The 19498-nt window shown below is 46.2% G+C and overlaps 1 protein-coding gene and 1 long non-coding RNA gene across 2 annotated transcripts; one reads left to right on the top strand and one right to left on the bottom strand.

Moving 5' to 3' along the window:
* Positions 1-65: 65 nt before the first annotated feature.
* On the bottom strand, positions 66-18002 carry SASS6 (SAS-6 centriolar assembly protein). Its single transcript, XM_054165121.1, has 17 exons — positions 17716-18002; positions 16428-16488; positions 14158-14237; positions 12962-13066; positions 11396-11567; positions 10524-10601; positions 8452-8571; positions 8167-8358; positions 7752-7946; positions 6518-6607; positions 6235-6414; positions 4524-4605; positions 3956-4065; positions 2380-2502; positions 1510-1586; positions 813-904; positions 66-709 (listed from the first exon to the last, which is right to left on the bottom strand). Exons 1-17 carry the CDS (start codon positions 18000-18002, stop codon positions 624-626), a joined length of 2130 nt encoding a protein of 709 aa, XP_054021096.1. The 3' UTR covers positions 66-623.
* LOC128897537 (uncharacterized) lies at positions 17899-18659 on the top strand. The gene is made up of 3 exons (XR_008462433.1): positions 17899-18014; positions 18458-18504; positions 18594-18659. It is a non-coding gene; the product is annotated as an uncharacterized LOC128897537 (long non-coding RNA).
* The last annotated feature ends 839 nt before the right edge of the window (positions 18660-19498 follow it).

Below are 19498 nucleotides of genomic sequence, written 5' to 3'. Positions count from 1 at the left end.
AAATGATGATTTTATACCATCAGTATAACAGTTTTGCTGTTAGATGTTTGTAAGTCCACATGCAATCCAAATCAGCTGGTTTCAAAATGAATCAAGTTTTTAAGTTGAAAATGGTGAAGGAGTAGTGAGACATGAAGTCATGCTGAGCCAGGAGCTTGATCACTTAAGATCAATGGTATGTCCCTGTTCTGCAGCACTTTGTTTGCATCATCCTTTCTCTGAAAGGAGTCAGGAGAGCTGATCCCAGAGAAATGGGGTGTCTCTCAGGGATGCTAGGGTGTACATTTCATCTGTTACAGAGCCACGCTTCTCAATTCCTGTAACAAAGCCAGGGCCCTTGGGTGGGCTTTTAGGAAGACTACAGGGTCTCTGGTGTGCCAAGAGAAAAGTCTACACAGCCCCCGTGACAACTACAGTGGTGTTCCCACTAAGGCTGGGGCTGCTTAAGAGTTTATCTTCTTTCTGTTCCTCCATCCTGGAAAGTCAAGATACACTCTCTCTCAACCAGATTCAGACTTACAAGATTATGTCAGTTCACATCAATACTTTACTAATACATTAAAAGACATCCAAAAATCCCCCAAATGGTTAAAACAAGACTCTTCCTTGAAGAGCCCTGTCTGCTATCCAGGAAAATAAGCTGAGGCAGGTGTTCCTGCAGCTTTGGGTGATGGTTGGGCTTTTGTTGCTAGGTAGGGTTTCAGGTACTCTGTGGAAGAGCAGAAAGAGAACACCGTTCATAGTACCTTAGCTATCATTACCTCTTTAAGTACATCGCCAACAAGGTGTCCTGGCGCTCTGCCCATACCTACCTGAGCTAAGTGTATTCTGGCTGAGCCCTCGTAAAGGAATGCTGTCATCTTTTTTCTTCAGATACTTTGATTCCAGCCCCAAATTGCCACCACTAGAAATGAAAAGACTAATTAACATTTCAAAGAGGTACTTAGTGCATTAACAAGCGTGGATACAGAAAAGTCTGCACTGCAAGTGGAACTACTGCATTCCTAGCCTGTTTATTGTTTAAAGGTGAGCCTTCGATCTGGCACCAAGAGGGACAATGAGCTTTTGTTTCTTGGAACCTACTCTGGAAACCATGGCTCTTCACCTGCTATCTACAAACCATACTCAGGGACCAACAGAATCAACCAGGTTGGAAGAGACCCCCAAGATCAGCAAGTCCAACCAATCACCCAACCTAACCAATCAACTAAACCATGGCACTAAGTGCCTCAGCCAGGCTTTCCTTAAACACCTCCAGGGACGTTGACCCCACCACCCCCCTGGGCAGCCCATTCCAATGGGCAATCTCTCTCTGTGAAGAACTTCTTTCTAGGATCAAGCTTAAAGTTTGCTGTGACTTAGTGTTTCTCAATGTGAGAATGCAGAAAGATAGACCATGGAGTAGCTTGGCACTGGACATGTTCTGCTCGGGTCCTGACACATAGGAACGGCCATATAAAAGAGAATGAAAGCAAGCCCAACAGTCCCAGTGCAGCAGATGACACTCACTTCTCCTTGTTTGCTGGATGGCCAGTTGCAGTCACTGTCTGGCCATCTGGACCTCGATTCATCCTGGAAAGCTGAATCTGCAGAACCAGAAGAGCTGGAGGGTTAAAAAAGAGCTACTCCTGCCAAATAGGAAGAGTTTTTGGAGAGGGAACTCAGCAGGGATTAATGTCTCTGTACCTTGCTACAGCACTTCTGTGCAGCAAAGCATGAAGAGTAAGCAACCTAAAAACAAGCACTGGCTCTTACCAACACTGATGACATTCAAGAAGGGGAGTTTCAGAGTGCTAGGATATACAGGAGTACATTTGGATGTGTTTAGAGACACACACTGAACATGATACTTTACTATTCTATGCTATCAGAGTTACATGCACAGTTCAAATGGTTCTGCAAATGTAACTTTAAATACAGCACATAACAGAATCACAGAAAGGTAGGAGTGGGAAGGGACCTCTGCAGATCACTGAGTCCAACTCCCCTGCCAAGATCATCTAGAGAAGATCACACAGGAACATGCCCAGGCAGGTTTGGAATGTCTCCACCATCTCTCTGGGCAGCCTGTTCCAGGGCTCTGTCACCCTTTAGTTAAATAAGTTCCTCCTCGTGTTCAGATGGAACTTCCTATGTCCAAGTTTGTGTCCATTACCCCTTGTCCTGTCACCAGGCACCACTGAAAAAAAGCCTGGTGCCATCCTCCTGCTACCCACCTTTTAAGTCTTGGTCAGCATTGATATGAGATCCCCCTCACTCTGCTCTTCTCCAGACTAAAAAGCCCCAGTTCTCTCAGCCTTTCCTCACAGAGATGTTCAGTCCCCTAGTCATTCATGAACTCTCATACTCTTACTCAAACAGCAAAGTCAAAGGGCTGACCTTTGGTACTGCACATTGTGAAGTGATGTTTCTGTTGTGCACTGGTTCTGGAAGGCTCTGGAAGGAGTATGGAGAAGAAGTGTGGTGACTGATTCCTGAGCTGGGAAAGTATGGTCGGTCAGGCTGCAAGAGAAACAGAACATAGCCATGAAGGAGAAAACCAAATCCTTGATGCAGTTGTGGAGATTCAAAATGGGAAAAGTAATTAGGAGAAAGCTAACACTCCTTTGAGCCTCCCTGATGGGCAGATATCACTTTTCCTAGATGCACATCCTTAAGAAGCTTTTAACTTCAACAAGTAGATGAGGTGAGCACACTTTAGCTAACAATTACAAACTTGTTATAGCCAGGCACCCTGTAATGGATTCATACAGAAAACCAGAGACTCCTTGGGGTACATGTGCCCTTCCACCACTGAAGAAGCAGCTCATCAGCTGCTGAGGCAGGAAGAGACCTCTGCACACATGGACAACAAAGTAAGAACCAGTATGGTATGGAAAAGGACAACCCTGTGGAGCAGCATAAGTTGGGACTGACCTGTTGGAGAGCAGTGAAGAGAAGCTGGGAGTCCTAGTGGATGGGAGGTTGACCATAAGTCAGCAATGTGCTCTGGTGGCCAAGAAGGACAATGCCATTCTGGGATGGACAAGGAGTGTGGTTGGTAGGGTTGAGAGAGGTTCTCCTTCCCCTCTGCTCTGCCCTGGTGAGGCCACATCTGGAATATTGTGTCCAGTTCTGGGTCCCCCAATTCAGGAAGGACCTCAGGGAACTGCTTGAAAGAGTGCAGTGCAGAGCCACAAAAATGATTAGGGGAGTGGAACATCTTCCTTATGAGGAGAGCCTGAGGGAGCTGAGGGCTCTTTAGCTTGGACAGGAGGAGCCTGAGAGGTGACCTCATTCATGTTGATAAAGATGTGCAGGGTGAGTGTCAGGAGGATGGAGCCAGGCTCTGCTGGGTGATGCCCAATGACAGCACAAGGGGCACTGGGTGGAAGTTGAGGCAGAGGAAGTTCCATGGAAACAGGAGAAATTTTTTTGCTTTGAGGGTGACAGAAGACTGGGACAGGCTGCTCAGGGGGGTTGTGGAGTCTCCCTCTGGAGATACTCAAAACCTGCCTGGATGTGTTCCTGTGTGATCTGCTCAAGGTGCTCCTGCTCTGGCAGGGGGGTGGGACTGGATGACCTTTCAAGGTCCCTTCCAGCCCCTAACATTTTGTGACTTCAAAGACAGGAGTTAATGTTTCTCACCCCTTATTTTCATGTGTGCAAACATCACTAATCAGAGCATTCAAACAGTACCCTCTATACGAAGCTGATTAGTGTGCAAGTTAACCCCACACCAAAAATGCCTTCTTTCTTTCCCCCTCCACAGTGTGCCTCATCTTTCAAAAGCCAATTTTGCATTGCTTTGAATGTTTTAATAAATGCCACTTTCAAAACCAAAACCAAACCACACCCACTGGAAACTATAGTGCCCAAAGACGACAAAAGTTTGGGGCTTTACTTCCTTTTGGGAGCATGCATTTGAGGGAACAGTGATCCCACCACAACCAGGTGATTTCCAGTCGTATCTTACCATGGCATGAGGCGAAATGCCAGTCCTAACACCGCCATGAGCGCCACCAGGAGTCTCCAGCTTCTTAGCCATCTGAATTTCATTCATCTGTTTGTTTAGCCATGTGATTACTGAAGAGAGAAGGAGAAGGTCAAGCTCACTTCCTACCTCTTGTGAGCTGTCTGAAACAGCAAGTAGCCCTTCCTCAAAAAACATAGCAGCCTGGGGGGCTGTTTTTCCTCCCTAAGCTCAAGCATCACTAGAAGTCCTACTCCTATGAATAGCTTTTAGTTCAAGCTTCCCATATGCTGCCTACATTTGGTTCCTTCCTCCGGTTAGCCCACCACATGCACACTACTCCAAGTATCCACAAGCACCAGCTGCCAAAGAAGTCTTCCCTGCTTGCAGCTGCGGGCTGCTGCATACGTGCAACAGACAGCAGCTTATTTTCCACCAATGACAGCAAGTGTGGCTCTTTCCAGGAAACCAAACAAAGGGAAGGCAATGCAGCTGCTTCCATTGATTTTCTGCAGCAGCTAGGATACCAGGGCACTTTCACAGGGAGAGAGATGAAATTGCATAAACCTACCATTTTCATTGGTTTTCAGCAGCTGCTTACTTTCTTCCAGTTTTTGCAGTGTAGTTTCAAGCTGTTCCTGCAGCTTGCAAACCTGCAAGATTCCCATGATAATTATTAACACCATCAGGACCTACTAGTAACCACAAACTGAAGGGGAAAAAAAGAATGTAAAAATGTAAAGAGTTCTAAAATTACAGAATGAGTGTGTCCAGCAGATGCAGAGAGGTTCCCCTCCCCCTCTACTCTGCCCCAGTGAGGCCCCACCTGGAAGCTCTGGGCTCCCCAGTTCAAGAGGGACAGGGATCTACTCAAGACAGTCCAACAGAAGGCTACAAGAATGATGAAGGGACTGGAGCACTGCCTGATGAGGAGAGGCTGAGAGACCTGGGGCTGTTTAGTCTGGAGAGGAGAAGATGAGAGGGGATCTAATCAATGTCTATCAATATCTGAGGGCTGGGGGGTCAGGAAGGAAGGGACTGCCTCTGCTCACTTGTGCCTGTGACAGGACAAGGGGCAATGGATGTAAACTGCAGCACAGGAAGTTCCATCTCAACATGAGGAAGAACTTCTTTAACTGTGAGGGTCACAAAGCACTAGAACAGGCTGTCCAGAGAGGTTATGGAGTCTCCTCCTCTGGAGACTTGCAAGCCCTGTCTGGATCATAGAATCAACCAGGCTGGAAGAGGCCTTCAATATCATCAAGTCCAGCCTATCCCCCAGCCCTATCCAATCAATCAGACCATGGCTCTAAGTGTCTCATCCAGGCTTTTCTTGAAGATCTCCAGGGACAGCAACTCCACCACCTCCCTGGCAGCACATTCCAATGGCAAATCACTCTCTCTCTGAAGAACTTCATCCTAATATGCAGCCTGAACCTTCCCTGGCACAGCTTAAGACTGTGTCCCCTCATTCTGCTGCTGGCTGCCTGGGAGAAGAGACCAACCCCCACCTGACTACAACCTGCCTTCAGGTAGTTGTAATGAGCAAGAACGTCTCCCCTGAGCCTCCTCCAGACTAAACATCCCCAGCTCCCTCATGAGCCTCTCCTCATAGGGCTTGTGTTCCTATGTGACCTGTGCTAGATTCTGTGGTCCTGCTCTGGCAGGAGGGTTGCACTCAAAGCACCTCCAGAGCTCCCTTCCCACCCCTACCATCCTGTGAGCTCATTTTTTCAGCAGTGCAATTCTTCTAAAATAAGCCCTACTTCTAGCTAGGGTCTTCCCTGGAGATATTCATGGTGAGGCTAGACAGGGCCCTGGGCAACCTGATCTAGTTGGGTACGTCCCTGCTGACTGTGGGGAGGTCAGACTGGATGACTTTTGGAGGTCCCTTCTGGCCTAGACCATTCTGTGTTTCTAAGATGACAGCCAGAAACTTTGTCAATCTCAATTCTTCTGTGACTAAACAAGCAAGGACTCTGAACAGGGGAATATAGTTAATGGAAGAAAAAGTGCACTCTGTTTTTGGCTCCCTCACCAAGTTGGACAGGAATCTGCCTGTTAAAGAATGCTTATTCTTTTGTACTCAATACAGTTTCACTTCCCTTCAGCACGGATGGGCTGCACTTACAAATCACTAACAAAAAAAACCAATCAAAAACTGATTACAGATTTAAACACAACATTAACCAAGAGCAGATTCTCTGCTGGACCTTAGTAAAACATCCACAAAGCACCACATGCAGTGGCGTTTACAGGACAGAGGATTAACCTCACAGTACCTCCTGCTCTTTCACTCGAAGAGATTGGCCCAGCTCCTGCAATTCCCTCTGCTCTTTCTGAAGTCTCTCCTCCTTCTCTGCCAATAGTTTCTCCTGCTGGATTGTTACTGTATTTTTCAACTTCAGTTTACCCATGAGAGTCTTCAAGTCTCCTTGTAACTTCTTGATAATTTCATTAGCCTATTCAAAACAACAAATAAAATCATAAATCAGACATTCCCAACAAGAAAGAGCTGAAGATGAGGAAGGAATTTCACAAAGACAACGGCATGCTCAAACAAACCTTGAGAAGTTCAGCTGACAGTGACTTAATTGTTGACTCCAGCTTCTCAACGTGACTTCGTTTTTTCTCAGTGCTCTCTTCCAGTATTGCCTTTAGAGAGTATTAAAAGCATTCAGGCTGTGAGGGTTTCAAGTAGAACCTCAGTAATTCTCTGAGAAGTAATCCCTGCTTTTCAAGTGACACAGGACCTCAACTAGTCCATGGGGCTTGTTAACAAAAAGTTGCACTAACTTCCCTCTGGTAGCACAACACTGAAACAGCAACTTCACACTTTGTAAAATTGAATCCAATAGACTTTTGAAGCCATAATTGAGAATAGAATAAACCAGGTTGGAAGAGACCTTCAAGATCATCGTGTCCAACCTATCATCCAACACCACCTAATCAACCAGCTTATTTACACAGAATTTACCAGGTTGGAAAAGGCCTTTGAGGTCATCAAGTCCAACCTATCACCCAACACATCTAATCAACTAAACCATGGCACCAAGTGCCTCATACAAGCTGTTTTTGAACACCTCCAGTGACAGTGACTCCACCACCTCCCTGGGCAGCACATTCCAATGGCCAATCTCTCTTTCTGGGAAGAATTTCTTCCTCACATCCAGCCCAAACCTCCCCTGGTGCAGCTTGAGACTGTGTCCTCTTGTTCTGTCACTGGCTGCCTGGGAGAAGAGACCAATCCCCACCTGGCTAAAGCCACCCTTCAGGTAGTTGTAGACAGCAATAAGGTCTCCCCTGAGCCTCCTCTTCTCCAGACTAAACACCCTCAGCTCTCTCAGCCTCTTCTCATAGGGCTGTGCTCCAGACCCCTCCCCAGCCTTGTTGCCCTTCTCTGGACACATTCCAGCAGCTCAGCAGCTTTCTTAAATGAAGGGGCCCAGAACTGGACACAGGACTCAAGGTGTGGCCTAACCAGTGCTGAGCACAGGGCAGAATGACTTCCCTACTCCTGCTGGCCACACTATTGCTGATCCAGGCCAGGATGCCATTGGCCTTCTTGGCCACCTGGGCACACTGCTGGCTTGTGTTCAGCTGCTGTCAGTCAGTACCCCCAGATCCCTTTCTGCTTGGCTGCTCTCCAGCCACTCTGAACCTAGCCTGCATGGGGTTGCTGTGGCCAAAGTACTCTTTTGCTGCATTCATAAAAACTGCTCAGCTGCCAATCCATAGAGACTGCAATTAGAAGGTTCTACAGAGCATTAGAGCAAATCATTTTGAAACTGGAAGGAACCTTTTGTTCTTGGGTGGCATCTAAGACTTCTTTGGTTCTGACCACGAGCTGATCTTTATCCTTGATCTCCTGTTCCAGGACAGCAACCCGTGTCTGTAACTGATTAATGAGCTTCTCCTTCTCGTGGCATTCAGCATCCAGAGTGGTGTTCTCCCGACGCAGGGACATCACCTCCTGCTTTGCTCTTTGGCATTCCTAGCACAGTGGGAAAGAATTTAATTTAGAATTGCTTGGTTGCTGTGTTGGTTTTGCCTTTTTTTTAAAGCAACCCTGTAATTTCAGCAGCTATATCTGTACAGCATGCAGTATGGCATGAAGGGGAGCCGAACAGACTCCATCTGCTGATATTTTCTGTTACATGCATAGGCAGGCTGTAAAAACAATCAAGTTTGCTGTGGAAATAAGCAAGCCATACATCTTCTACTCCAGAAAGCTTTGCTTTCAGTTCTCTGACTGTGGAGTCTCCTTTGTATCTCCTTTCTGTCAGATCTTTATTGATGACCTCGAGTTCTGAAAGCCTGTTCTGCAGCTGCTGAATACTTTTCTGGTGCAAACTTTCCAGCTCCTTTTTCTGTTGTTCGTGCTGCTGTTGGTACTGAGCTTGTGCCTGGGAGAGGCAAAGGAACAAAGAATGTGTTAAATGAATCTGAAAACTGAGCCTGAAACTGCTCACATTGTCAGTTCTTTTCTGCTGTCATACCTGGAGAGCTCTCTCTTTTTCATTTGTCATCTCCTGCGTGTGTTTGTTTGTCAGAGCTGCAGTGTACGAGGTCCATTCATTCTTCAGTTTGTCTAATTCTCGGCTCTTCTCAGACAAGTTCTGTGGGACAAAGCAGAGAGAGGTTTTAACAACTTAAGCATCAGTCCATACATTCACTCTTTACTGCTATTTCCTTAAAAGGACATGGAACTGTTTTAAAAGAACAAATTTCAGCACCAGATGCCAAAGTATCTGTCCATTCTGCAACCAGGAGAAGCTACAGAGCACTTTTCTGACACTGCAGAAAATAACTTCATTTCCCATTGTATGGCAGCCACTGTAAGAGTGAAAACACACCACAAAACAGGCTGCTGATCTTCCTTCCTTCTGTAACACAAAGTAAGGGGAAAAAGCTCATCAGCATCCTCTCCTCTTGTTGGTTTGTAATTCTGCATTCCAATTCGCCAAGCCCATTCCAGCCACTGCAATTCAAACTGCACAGATGAGGTAAATGAGCATTCCATTAAAAAAGCCACCCTCCATCATATAACTAATGGAATATGTCTGTTTCACTCTAGTCAGAGAGGTCACCTTGACACAAATCATCCTCTTGAAACACAAAGGTGAAGTCATTACTGGGCTGACTGCAAAACAATAATCACAAAGAGGCAGAGTAAGAGGAACTCCAAGGCTTCTGATTTATTTACCCTGGTTTCACAATTTTTCCAAATACAAGGATTGCCAACTGTTTACAGAATACACAGAGCACACATTTAGCTTCACACCACCATACAGCTGTGGCAGTATACATGACTATTGTCTGTGTGTGCATTTACAGACCCTGTCCTAAATAAAGTTAAAATTCTGCTTAGTGTTGTAAGAATTCAGTTTTCTTCTTTGGTTGCACGCTTCACTCATTCTTAAGACAAGCTACAGCAGATCACTTTTCTTCTGTTCACTCACTCCCAAGTCAACTACCTTGGCTAGGCAGTGGCTCCACAATCAGCCCACAAGAAGATACATGTCACAGAATGTCAGGGGCTGGAAGGGACCTCAAAACATCATCCAGTCCAACCCCCCTGCCAGAGCAGCATCAGCTAGAGCAGATCACACAGGAACACATCCAGGCAGGTCTTGAATATCTCCAGAGGGAGAATCCACAACGTCCCTGGGCAGCCTGTCCCAGTCTTCTGTCACCCTCACAGAGAAAAAATTCTTCCTCATGTTTCCATGGAACTTCCTCTGCCTCAGCTTCCACCATTGCCCCTTGTGCTGTCATTGGGCATCACCCAGCAGAGCCTGGCTCCAGCCTCCTGACACTCACCCTGCACATCTTTATCAACATGAATGAGGTCACCTCTCAGGCTCCTCCTCTCCAAGCTAAAGAGCCCTCAGCTCCCTCAGGCTCTCCTCATAAGGAAGATGTTCCACTCCCCTAATCATTTTTGTGGCTCTGCACTGCACTCTTTCAAGCAGTTCCCTGAGGTACTTCCTGAACTGGAAGTCCCATCCACTAGGATCCCCCTGGTCCTTTTCCCCTTCATTGCTCTCCAACAGGTCAGTCCCCAGCCTATACTGCTCCATGGGGTTGTTCTGTCTCAAGTGCAAGACTCCACCCTTACCCTTGCTGAATTTCAATTTCTCCCTGCCCTGTCAGCTACTTCACCCAGTTTTGTGTCCAATTTGCTGACAGTGCTCTCTGTGCTCTCATCCAGGTCATTGATGAATATATTGAGCAGCTCTGGTCCCAGTACCAACCCCTGAGTGGCTCTACTAGACACAAGTCTCTAACTGGACTCCACCCCATTCACCCCAACTCTGACTTCTTCCCTTCAAGCAGTTCCCATTCACTTCACTCCCTGATCATCCAGACCACACTTGCTCAGTTTAGCTGTCAGGATGCTGTGGCAGATGGTGTCAAATGCTTTACTTAAGACAAACCACATCCATTGCTCTGCCATCATCTACCCACCTGGTTATGTCCTCATAAAAGGCTATCAGGTTGGTCAGACTTTTTCCACAGATCAAAAAAAAGTGCAACTTACACCAGGCACATTAAAAACCTACATTACCTGTTGAGTGTAGCTAAGTTGTCTGGTAAGATCCTCCTCAGTCTTTCTAAGTTTTTCTTCCAAGAGGGTTTTGTCTTCCTGTGTACAAAGTGACACAAAGACAAATCCTTAGCTCCCAAAACACAGGTAGTGTTTAGCTCCCATTTTATCAGCATACCCTGCCTAAGCAGCCACATAACCACCACGTTTGAGGAAAGTTTGTTTAATAAACTGTTTTTAATATTGACTAAGATATAGTAAATGTAAAAAGAAAGTGCACAGGCTAGCATGGTAAAAGCCCTGCATTAAATGCTTACCAACTTTCTATAAGGAAATAGTATCATAAACATCTGTTTACAAAGCAGTTGCATGAACAGCAAACAGATGCTGCAAATTGCTTTCAGCTGGCTGTAAACATGACAGCACAGGAGCAGAGACAAATCCCAGGTTATGAAACTGGAACAGACAACAGTGAAGCCATGAGGCCATTCATTTCTCATTAAGTAAAACCTAGCATGCTACCAACTGCATCAACATTCCAATTCAATCTGTGGTTAATAGCTACTAGCCCCTTTGAAGTCTACAAAGCCTTATAACTCCAGGCACAAGCAAGCTTTCCTAAAGCCAACTGCCATCCCAATGTCTGTTCTCAGCAATCAGCACAGGGCTATGAAGCAGGAAACACTGAAGTATGAATAAACATCCCAGAGCTGCACAGGACATACACTGCAGGTATGAATACCCTGTTTGCTGCCAGCTGAAACTACAGTGCTTGGCTGAACAGACAGAACATTGTCACTGCTAGAGTGACAGCAACAGTTTTATAACATGCACCCAAACAACTGCATGCAGTTGGCTATTAAGTACACACAGAGTCAAGGCTTTCATTTTACCTTAAGGCATTTCAAACAGCTGGCTAAAAACTTCTTTATTTCTGTGTCATTTCCTGGTAGGAATTTGAGAGAGAGATGGGTGAGATGTTTAAAAGGGTTGGTTTCCACTATATTCAGACAGACAGGTGTGTGATCTAGGACAGATGCTGAAGAAACCAACTGCAGCAAAAACCTAGGGGGAAAAAAAAACAAACCAATATTTAGCATATTTCTTTTGGTGAAATTACCTGTGGATTGGGCAAGCTATTTTCAATTCAAGTAGGCTATTATACATGCAGTAAAAGGTTGTCCAGCTTTTGATTGAAAAATAACTATGAATCTCAATCCCTATGTCATAGTTAATGCCATGAACAAATAAACTGCTTGCCCCTTCTAGTAAGAAATGTACAACACCAATGCCTTTGTCTATCTGTACATTTTCAAAAGCCCTTCTCAGACTTAGGAATTCAAAACATGGCCAAATTCAAAAGGAAAACAGACTCCTGACTTTCACATATCCTACAATCTAGTAAAATTCAGTGCCACACATTTTCCTTCAGGAAATGGCCTGACTACTGGAGTAGGGAAATCACAGGCTCACAGGATGTTAGGGGTTGGAAGGCACCTCTGGAGATCTTCCACTCCAACCCTGTGCCAGAGCAGGACTGTAGAATCTAGAGCAGGTCACACAGGAACACATCCAGACAGGGATGGAAAGTCTCCAGAGAAGCAGACTCCACAACCTCTCTGGGCAGCCAGTGCTCTGGGACCCTTACAGTAAAGAAGTTCCTCCTCATGTTGAAGTGGAACTTCCTGTGCTGCAGTTTACATCCATTGTTCCTTGTCCTATCCCAGGGCACAAGTGAGCAGAGGCTGGCCCTTCCTTCCTGACCCCCAGCCCTCAGATATTGATAGACATTAATTAGATCCCTTCTCAGTCCTCCCCTCTCCAGACTAAACAGCTCCAGGTTATCTGCAAGCAAAAGATGCACAACAGCAGCAGATCTAAACACTAACCTCTTTTACTCATTGCCACCCTGCACTGGAGCCTAAACTCCAATGCACACCAACAGCACCCCTGTAAGCCATGCCTGGATTTCCTCAGTACCCACATGAACAAAAATAATTTATGAGAAGGCCACTACAGGGAAGAGTGGACCTCGGGTCTCCCCCTGCACATCTTAACAGCTAAGCAATGACATTAAAGGAAACCAGCAACAGAAGAAAAATCCTTGTCAGAATGCCTTAAAACTTTGGCTTCTGCTGTGAGACAGAATGATTTACACCTTGATCCCTCAAATTCAGATTAACTCTCCAGCATTAACTAAAAAACAATGCAAAAATAAAGAGACCAGTGCTGCATCCTTGCACACCTCCTCAGGTCTGAAGATTGCCAGCTTTAACTTGAACTGGAGATTTCATACTAGACAACTCCACTGCTCACTTCTCCCAAGACTTAGGTTTTGTCACTAACATCCACTGACTGATGCATCCAGAGGAAGGTTGAATCACCCTTGCCCTACTGACCCTTCTCAGTCTGTGTGGCTGACAAGTGCTTTAAGAACATGGCACTCGCTTATTACCTACCTTGGCATATCTTTGCTCTGCTCCTGAATGCATTGCTGAAGCAGATCTATGAATTTTTGTGGGAAAGCAGAGAAGTCTACCAAGAGACCTTGCTGGGATTTTAAACTGTATGAACAAATTGGAGAAATAAAGTCTTAGCAATGTATTGAAAGTGATTTATTTCCTATCAAAGCATTTTGTTTACACTCATAGAAAGAATGAATTCTGAGAGCATCACTGAAGTGTGCTAGCATGCTATCCTCAATCCTGAACACAGAACAAATCATGTCTTGGATGACCATCAGAGAACATTTCTGATTATGAGGGTTCTTGAAAAAGGTTTGCACAAGGGAAAAAGTTACTGAGGCCAAACAAATGTGCTCCTTTGAGTGGACTTCCTTACAGCAAAGAGTGGTACAGTTAGTAGATGGGGGTGCAAGGGAGAAGCAAAACATGAGGGGATACTCAACCATTATCAAGACTTTACCTGCCTGCTTATTTAATTGTGCACCTTCACCACTGACACAGCAAAGACAAAACCAGACATTCATGTATGCACAAAGGCATACCCACCATACCACCACACTTCTTCTGTGTATCTGTTCTACCAACACTGTTTTACTTTTGACCCCCACACAGATCACTTTAAAATCAAAAGAAAAAAAATCAAATCAAACAAACAAACAAAAAACCCCAAACCACAACCACCAAATCACAAAGCAGAAAGCTGAACTGTTTGTGCCTAGTGCCCAGATTTCATCAAGTCCTGAGCAAATAAAATGAGACCCAAACATACAATTACTGTGCAGCAAACCCTTTAAGGCAAAGGCTCTAGTCTGTGAATCCCCATCAACAGGCTTTCCTGTTGCAAGTATTCCTTGGAATAGTTCACACATACAATAGTCTGTAAGAAGTAGCTGTGATACACAGAAAATGCAAATAGCAACACAAACTGTGGCACTGTTACTGTGCAGGGAACTTAACTGCAGGATTCCATCACTCATCTGCACAATCCTGAACCAATCACCTTTCTTTGCTTGGCTGTTTCACCACCTGGTCAGAGAACAAACCCACCAAAACACTGCCAAAACTCCAGGAGTGAAAAATGCTAGAATCTAAACTCTAAGATGGACCATTCTAAGCTAAAAATACTACCTTCCCCACCCCCCCCACCCCCATTTAGAAACACCTCATGGACAAGACATCACTGTACTTACCTTTGAAAGTCTTCCTCAGATATGACAAGGTTATAAAGGAAAAAAGGATCAGTATCATCAGTCAATCTAACAGCTAAATCCTGGAAAAGACAGACATTTAAATAAGATTTAAAAATACTGTAAGCCACCCTGCAGGATTGTTTAAATGTTGTAAGCCAATGATGCAAACAGGATTTAATGTGGGGTTTTTTTGCTGCTTAACCAAAAATATGACAGAACCCATTTAGAAAACAGAAAACATTAATGTTTTGCACAACTTCAGCAGCGGGACACACACACACACAAAAAATACTTCTCAAAACCCATCCCAAATAAAAGCCTTCCACTCTGAGCAGCAGTTCTCAAAATTCCATGTGTCTTCATCAGAAATAAAACCCTTTGCTATTTTTTCCCTATCATGAAGTAGAAGTGTAGCACTAGCAGTCTGTTGCAGTGGATGACAAAAACATCATCCCCCATAACTGGAAGCTTTTCAGAGCATACTGCTCCTGAAAGCTTAAGAAACCATCTTCTGAAGAGTTTGTGTATTTGAACACAGAGCTTCACAAAGCAAACATAAAATGGGCACAGCTGAAGCTGGTAAGGCAAACTGTAGCATCATGCTGCTTAGCTTTTAAAACATAAACTCGTTGGCCCCTCAGTTTAGGAAGGACATCGAGACACTTGAACATGTCCAGAGAAGGGCAACAAGGCTGGGGAGAGGCCTCAAGCACAGCCCTGTGAGGAGAGGCTGAGGGAGCTGGGATTGTTTAGCCTGGAGAGGAGGAGGAGGCTCAGGGGAGACCTTATTGCTCTCTACAACTACCTGAAGGGTGGCTGTAGCCAGGAAGGGGTTGGTCTTTTCTCTCTAGCAACCAGCACCAGAATAAGAGGACACAGTCTCAAGCTGCACCAGGGGAAGTTTAGACTTGAGGAGAGGAGAAAGTTCTTCACTGAGAGTCGTTTGTCATTGGAATGTGCTGCCCAGGGAGGTGGTGGAGTCACCATCCCTGGAGGTGTTCAAGAGGGGATTGGATGTGGCACTTGGTGCCATGGTTTAGTCCTGGGGTCTGTGGTGACAGGTTGGACTCGATGATCTTTGAGGTCTCTTCCAACCTTGGTGATTCTGTGATTTGCTGGAAGTCTACACAGTGTTTTGTCATTAAAGGTTCTGCAGAGCACCTGGCATCAGGCACCAGCTCTCTTTAACGAGGCACAAACCTGTGTGAAGACTCTAATACTCCTTCACAGAGGGAAAATGAAATCTAAACCTAACAGCTCTTCTAACATAACCAAAGTGTGATCACAGCACATGTGGTCACACAGAACTGAAGTGTGTTTCAGTAGTTTAGATACCAGTAACATGAACTCTCAGAGATGCATAAACAAACTTGGGGATCAACACATGCAGCTAGTTTATGTTAAAACTAATGCCAGCTGGAGCATGGCTATGGGGTAGGACAAGAACACCTGCTTGGTTTGGTGTCCCATTAAGTGATCCAAGCATGTAAATTTAGTTACCTTTTTAGACTGATCACTCACCACTGTCTGTAGCCAGCTTTACTTCCACACTCCTCCTTACAGAGGCTGCAACTTGGGACACACTTCTTAACTGAACTGCTTCTTCACACTTAATACTGTCACAACCAGCAGAACCATGCTGTACTCCTTTTACAAACAAGTCTTTACTCAGTAATACTGTACCCAACTAACAACCACTCTTAAACTGTACATCCACCTACCACAACATTAAGTAACAAATTAGACACTAAACAGAGGTTTTATAGTCTACAGTAGTCACACCACTGATATTTTTCCTGAGAAAGAAGATTGTATGTAGTTTTTTACTGCAAATTAATGACATTACCTCCTTCCAAATACTCAAGGACTAACACACTTATCAATAAAAAGCAAAATGATAGATTAAGAGACAAGCTGTCATTTTTGCTAGTTAGGATGAGGACTTTGCAAAGAGAACTGCTGCTCTACATTCTTAAATAGCATTGACTTCAAGTGAGACTCCTCTTCAACTTGCAACACAGGTTTTTCTGAGGCTTTCCAAATACTTTTAATTTGCAAGTTTATTAAGACCCAGACTAAAAGAGAGGCATAAAAAGGCTAAGGAAAAACAACCAAACCCAAACCAACAAAATTACTCAAGAAGTGATATCAAAATAAAGTGACAAACATAGTGAAATGCTATTTTGCTTTTCCTTTGCCAATTCATCCTTTTAAACAACAAAAATGAGATAATACCTAAGGAATGTTACAAATATAGCAAATCCACAAACCTTTTTATGGACAGGATTTGAAATTGACAGCAGCTCGATATTCACTCGAACATTTAGCCTCCTGCATGCAAAGAGATGAAACTTAGTAACAAATGGAGAAAACATTCTCTCAATAGCATATGTTGCCAGCCACCTTACAGGAAACAAACGATAGCCTAAAACCAAACAACTTTAGGCTGATAGCTGGAGGTTCCCCTTGATGACTACTAGCAGTATCTGAAAGCCCCCCAGTTTCAGTTACTATCACAGCTCCTCAGTCAGCTCAGGGTTTTTCTGGGGTTTTTTTTTTGTTGCTTATTATCCATAGCAAGGCAGAATTTTTGTAACTTTGTCCACAGCCTAGAACCTATTGAAAAGCTTGGTGACATTTATTAGCGATTGCTGAAACTTTTGCTGATCACCTGTACCCTGTACCCTGTCTTCATTAACTTCTTGCTGAGTACCTGTGAAGTTACTGGCACTACAAAACACAGCCACAGACACCAGCCTTTCTGTGCCTTCCACCGCAGGCGAGCCGCAGGAGCCCCAACGCCTGCACACACCATCTAATCCAGACGAGACCTGTGTCACTCCACATCACCGCATTTTGAGCGAGCAACGCACGGAAGATTCCTGGGCTTGCCCAAACACCACTGCTAAGCCGTGCGCATGGAGGAGCCCAAACCGACCTACTCCTCTACAAGCCGATCGCGACAGATACGTGGGCCGGCCCCTGCCGTAGGGACAGTAAAGAGGGAGCTGGCAGTGCCCAAGAGGGCCTCAGTAAGGCTGGTGAGGAGGCGAGGAGGCCGGGCCTGCCGCGGGGCAACCGCCGCGGCCCGGGAGACGCGCAAACATCAGCCCGGCCTGCCAGCGCTGCCAGGGCCTGTGCGGGGCCGGGACAGACATCCCGGGACAGAAATCCCGGCCCTCGGATCGCCTGCGGAGGAAGCGAGTTTGTCCCTGAAGCCCCACAGCGCTTCTGCAAAGCCCCCGCGCGTTTTCTCCGCTCCTGGAGCTCCCTCCATCCCCTCTGCCCTGGCAAGGCACCCGCGGCACCCGCTCCAGCCCTCGCTCCCTACCTCCCGCCTTGCTGCGACCACGTCCCCTCTCCTCTGACCCAGAGGATCCTGACTACCAGCAGCCCCAAAGGACGAGCAAAGCGGGCAGCTAGTCAGCTCACCCCTCGCAGAAAGCGCAGGGCCCCGGTAAAGAGCCCCGCAGCCTGTCTCCTAAGGAAAGAGACAAAGCTCCCGCACAGGTACCGAGGAAAGCGAGCCAGAGCCCGCCGCGCAAGCCAGCGCCTCACCTCTCCTCGCAGCCCTGGCAGCGCAGCTGCACACAGACCGGCCGGTTGAACAGGCTCTCCACCGCCATCTTGCGCTTCGAGTTTGGCGCCCGGCTCCCGCGGAGGAGGGGCCTCAAGATGGAGCCGAGGCGGCGCCCGCAGGGGATGCTGGGACGGACATGGCGGCGCAGCAGCCGGCGCCGGGCCGCGGCTCCCCGCTCCCGGGACGATGTGCCTACTTCGTGCAAAGGAAGAACCGCTTCTGCAAGATGATCCCGGCTCCCGGGAGGCGGTTTTGTGGAGAGCATGGGCAGCAGGAGGTACTGGGCCATGCCGGGCGGTGTAGCGGGTCCCCTTCTCCGGCGGGGGAGGATGGGGAAGCCTTAGGGAGAGCCTCGGGTCCCTGCGAGGCGCTCGGACACACGGGAAGCGCCGGTGACACGCCAGGGTGCCGGGGGGGCATGTCCGCCTCACCCAGCCCCCCAACAGGCAGGGGAGGCAGCGCCCGCACCTTCCTTTGAGCCCTGGATGTGCTAAAGCCATCGCTTCAGCCCAGCAGTAGCGTTGCCATTACATTATAGGTTTATTCTTTTAGGATCCCTTGAGGTATTAAAGTCGTGTCTCAGTTTCTCCATTCCGATTCCCTCCCCTACATCAGGCTAGATGTTTTATGAAACTAAGATGTCCCACAACAGTTTTTTCTAAAACGGGAACACTGAATGCATGCTGAAGTGCTGTCTTAAAACTTTTCTTTCATAACTAGAAAGAAAACGACAGAAAAAGAATTCCCTGCCCTCTTGATCCCAAACAGTAAGTACATGTAAATGCTTTTCTTATGCTGTCTCCGAGCTCACGTGATGTGTGCTGGTAATTGACTTCTCTTTCCATCTGGATTTTAGCACTGTGTATGAGGACCAGCTGCAGAAGCATTTAAAAAAATGTAATTCAAGAGAGAAGCCAAAACCTGTAAGTGTGGCATGAATTCAGCACTACTTCCTCTCAGATGAAAGCCCTAAACAGTGCAGCTCTGCAGAGAATTTCCTGTGCTGACAGTAACTGTGAACTGGAGGGCAGAAGCCTTAACAAGCCCTACAGTAAGGACAGTGTTGAAGCTGATGAAGGCCAGGCTGGATGTGGCTTTGAGCAACCTGATCTAGTGTGAGGTGTCCCTGCCCATGGCAGGAGGATTAGTCATGGAGTCTGTGGTGACAGGTTGGACTTGATGATCTTTGAGGTCTCTTCCAACCTTGGTGATTCTGTGATTGGAACTAGATGATCCTTGTGGTCCTTTGCAACCCAGACAATTCTATGATTCTATGATAAGTGCTTGCTGAAATGAAATTCACATTCCAGTCTCCTCATCCTCTATGTTCTCCCCTCACTCTATTTCAGTACAGCTTTTCAGTTCTCTTAGTTACAAATGAAAAGGATGAATTAATTTTTCTCAGAAGCATGCTCTAAGAAGTATCACTTAATGCCATTGATTTGAGAGACTTGATGAGAAATTGTCTTTGGAAAGCAGAACTAGGAGGGAGGCTCTAGGCTTTTTCCCACCTCTGTCTGCTGCCCTAGCCCACTGCCAGCTTCACTCAAGCTTGCAACGAATTATGGAAGTCTAGGCTGACAGCTGCTGAGGGTTGGATCAGGATCTATGTCTTAACAGACATCTGCCTTTCTGCCTTCTCAGTATTATGTGGAAACCTTAGAATAGTCTCTAGTCCAGCAAGCATCAACAGCTTATGAACGTGTTCAATCATGTGAAAACAGAACAAGCATTTCTGCTGGAGATTTGGGATCAGATTAC

The sequence above is a fragment of the Dryobates pubescens genome, chromosome 11 (assembly GCF_014839835.1).
Source record: "Dryobates pubescens isolate bDryPub1 chromosome 11, bDryPub1.pri, whole genome shotgun sequence".
In the NCBI taxonomy this organism is placed as follows: domain Eukaryota; kingdom Metazoa; phylum Chordata; class Aves; order Piciformes; family Picidae; genus Dryobates; species Dryobates pubescens.
This window is presented reverse-complemented; position numbering and strand designations above follow the sequence as displayed.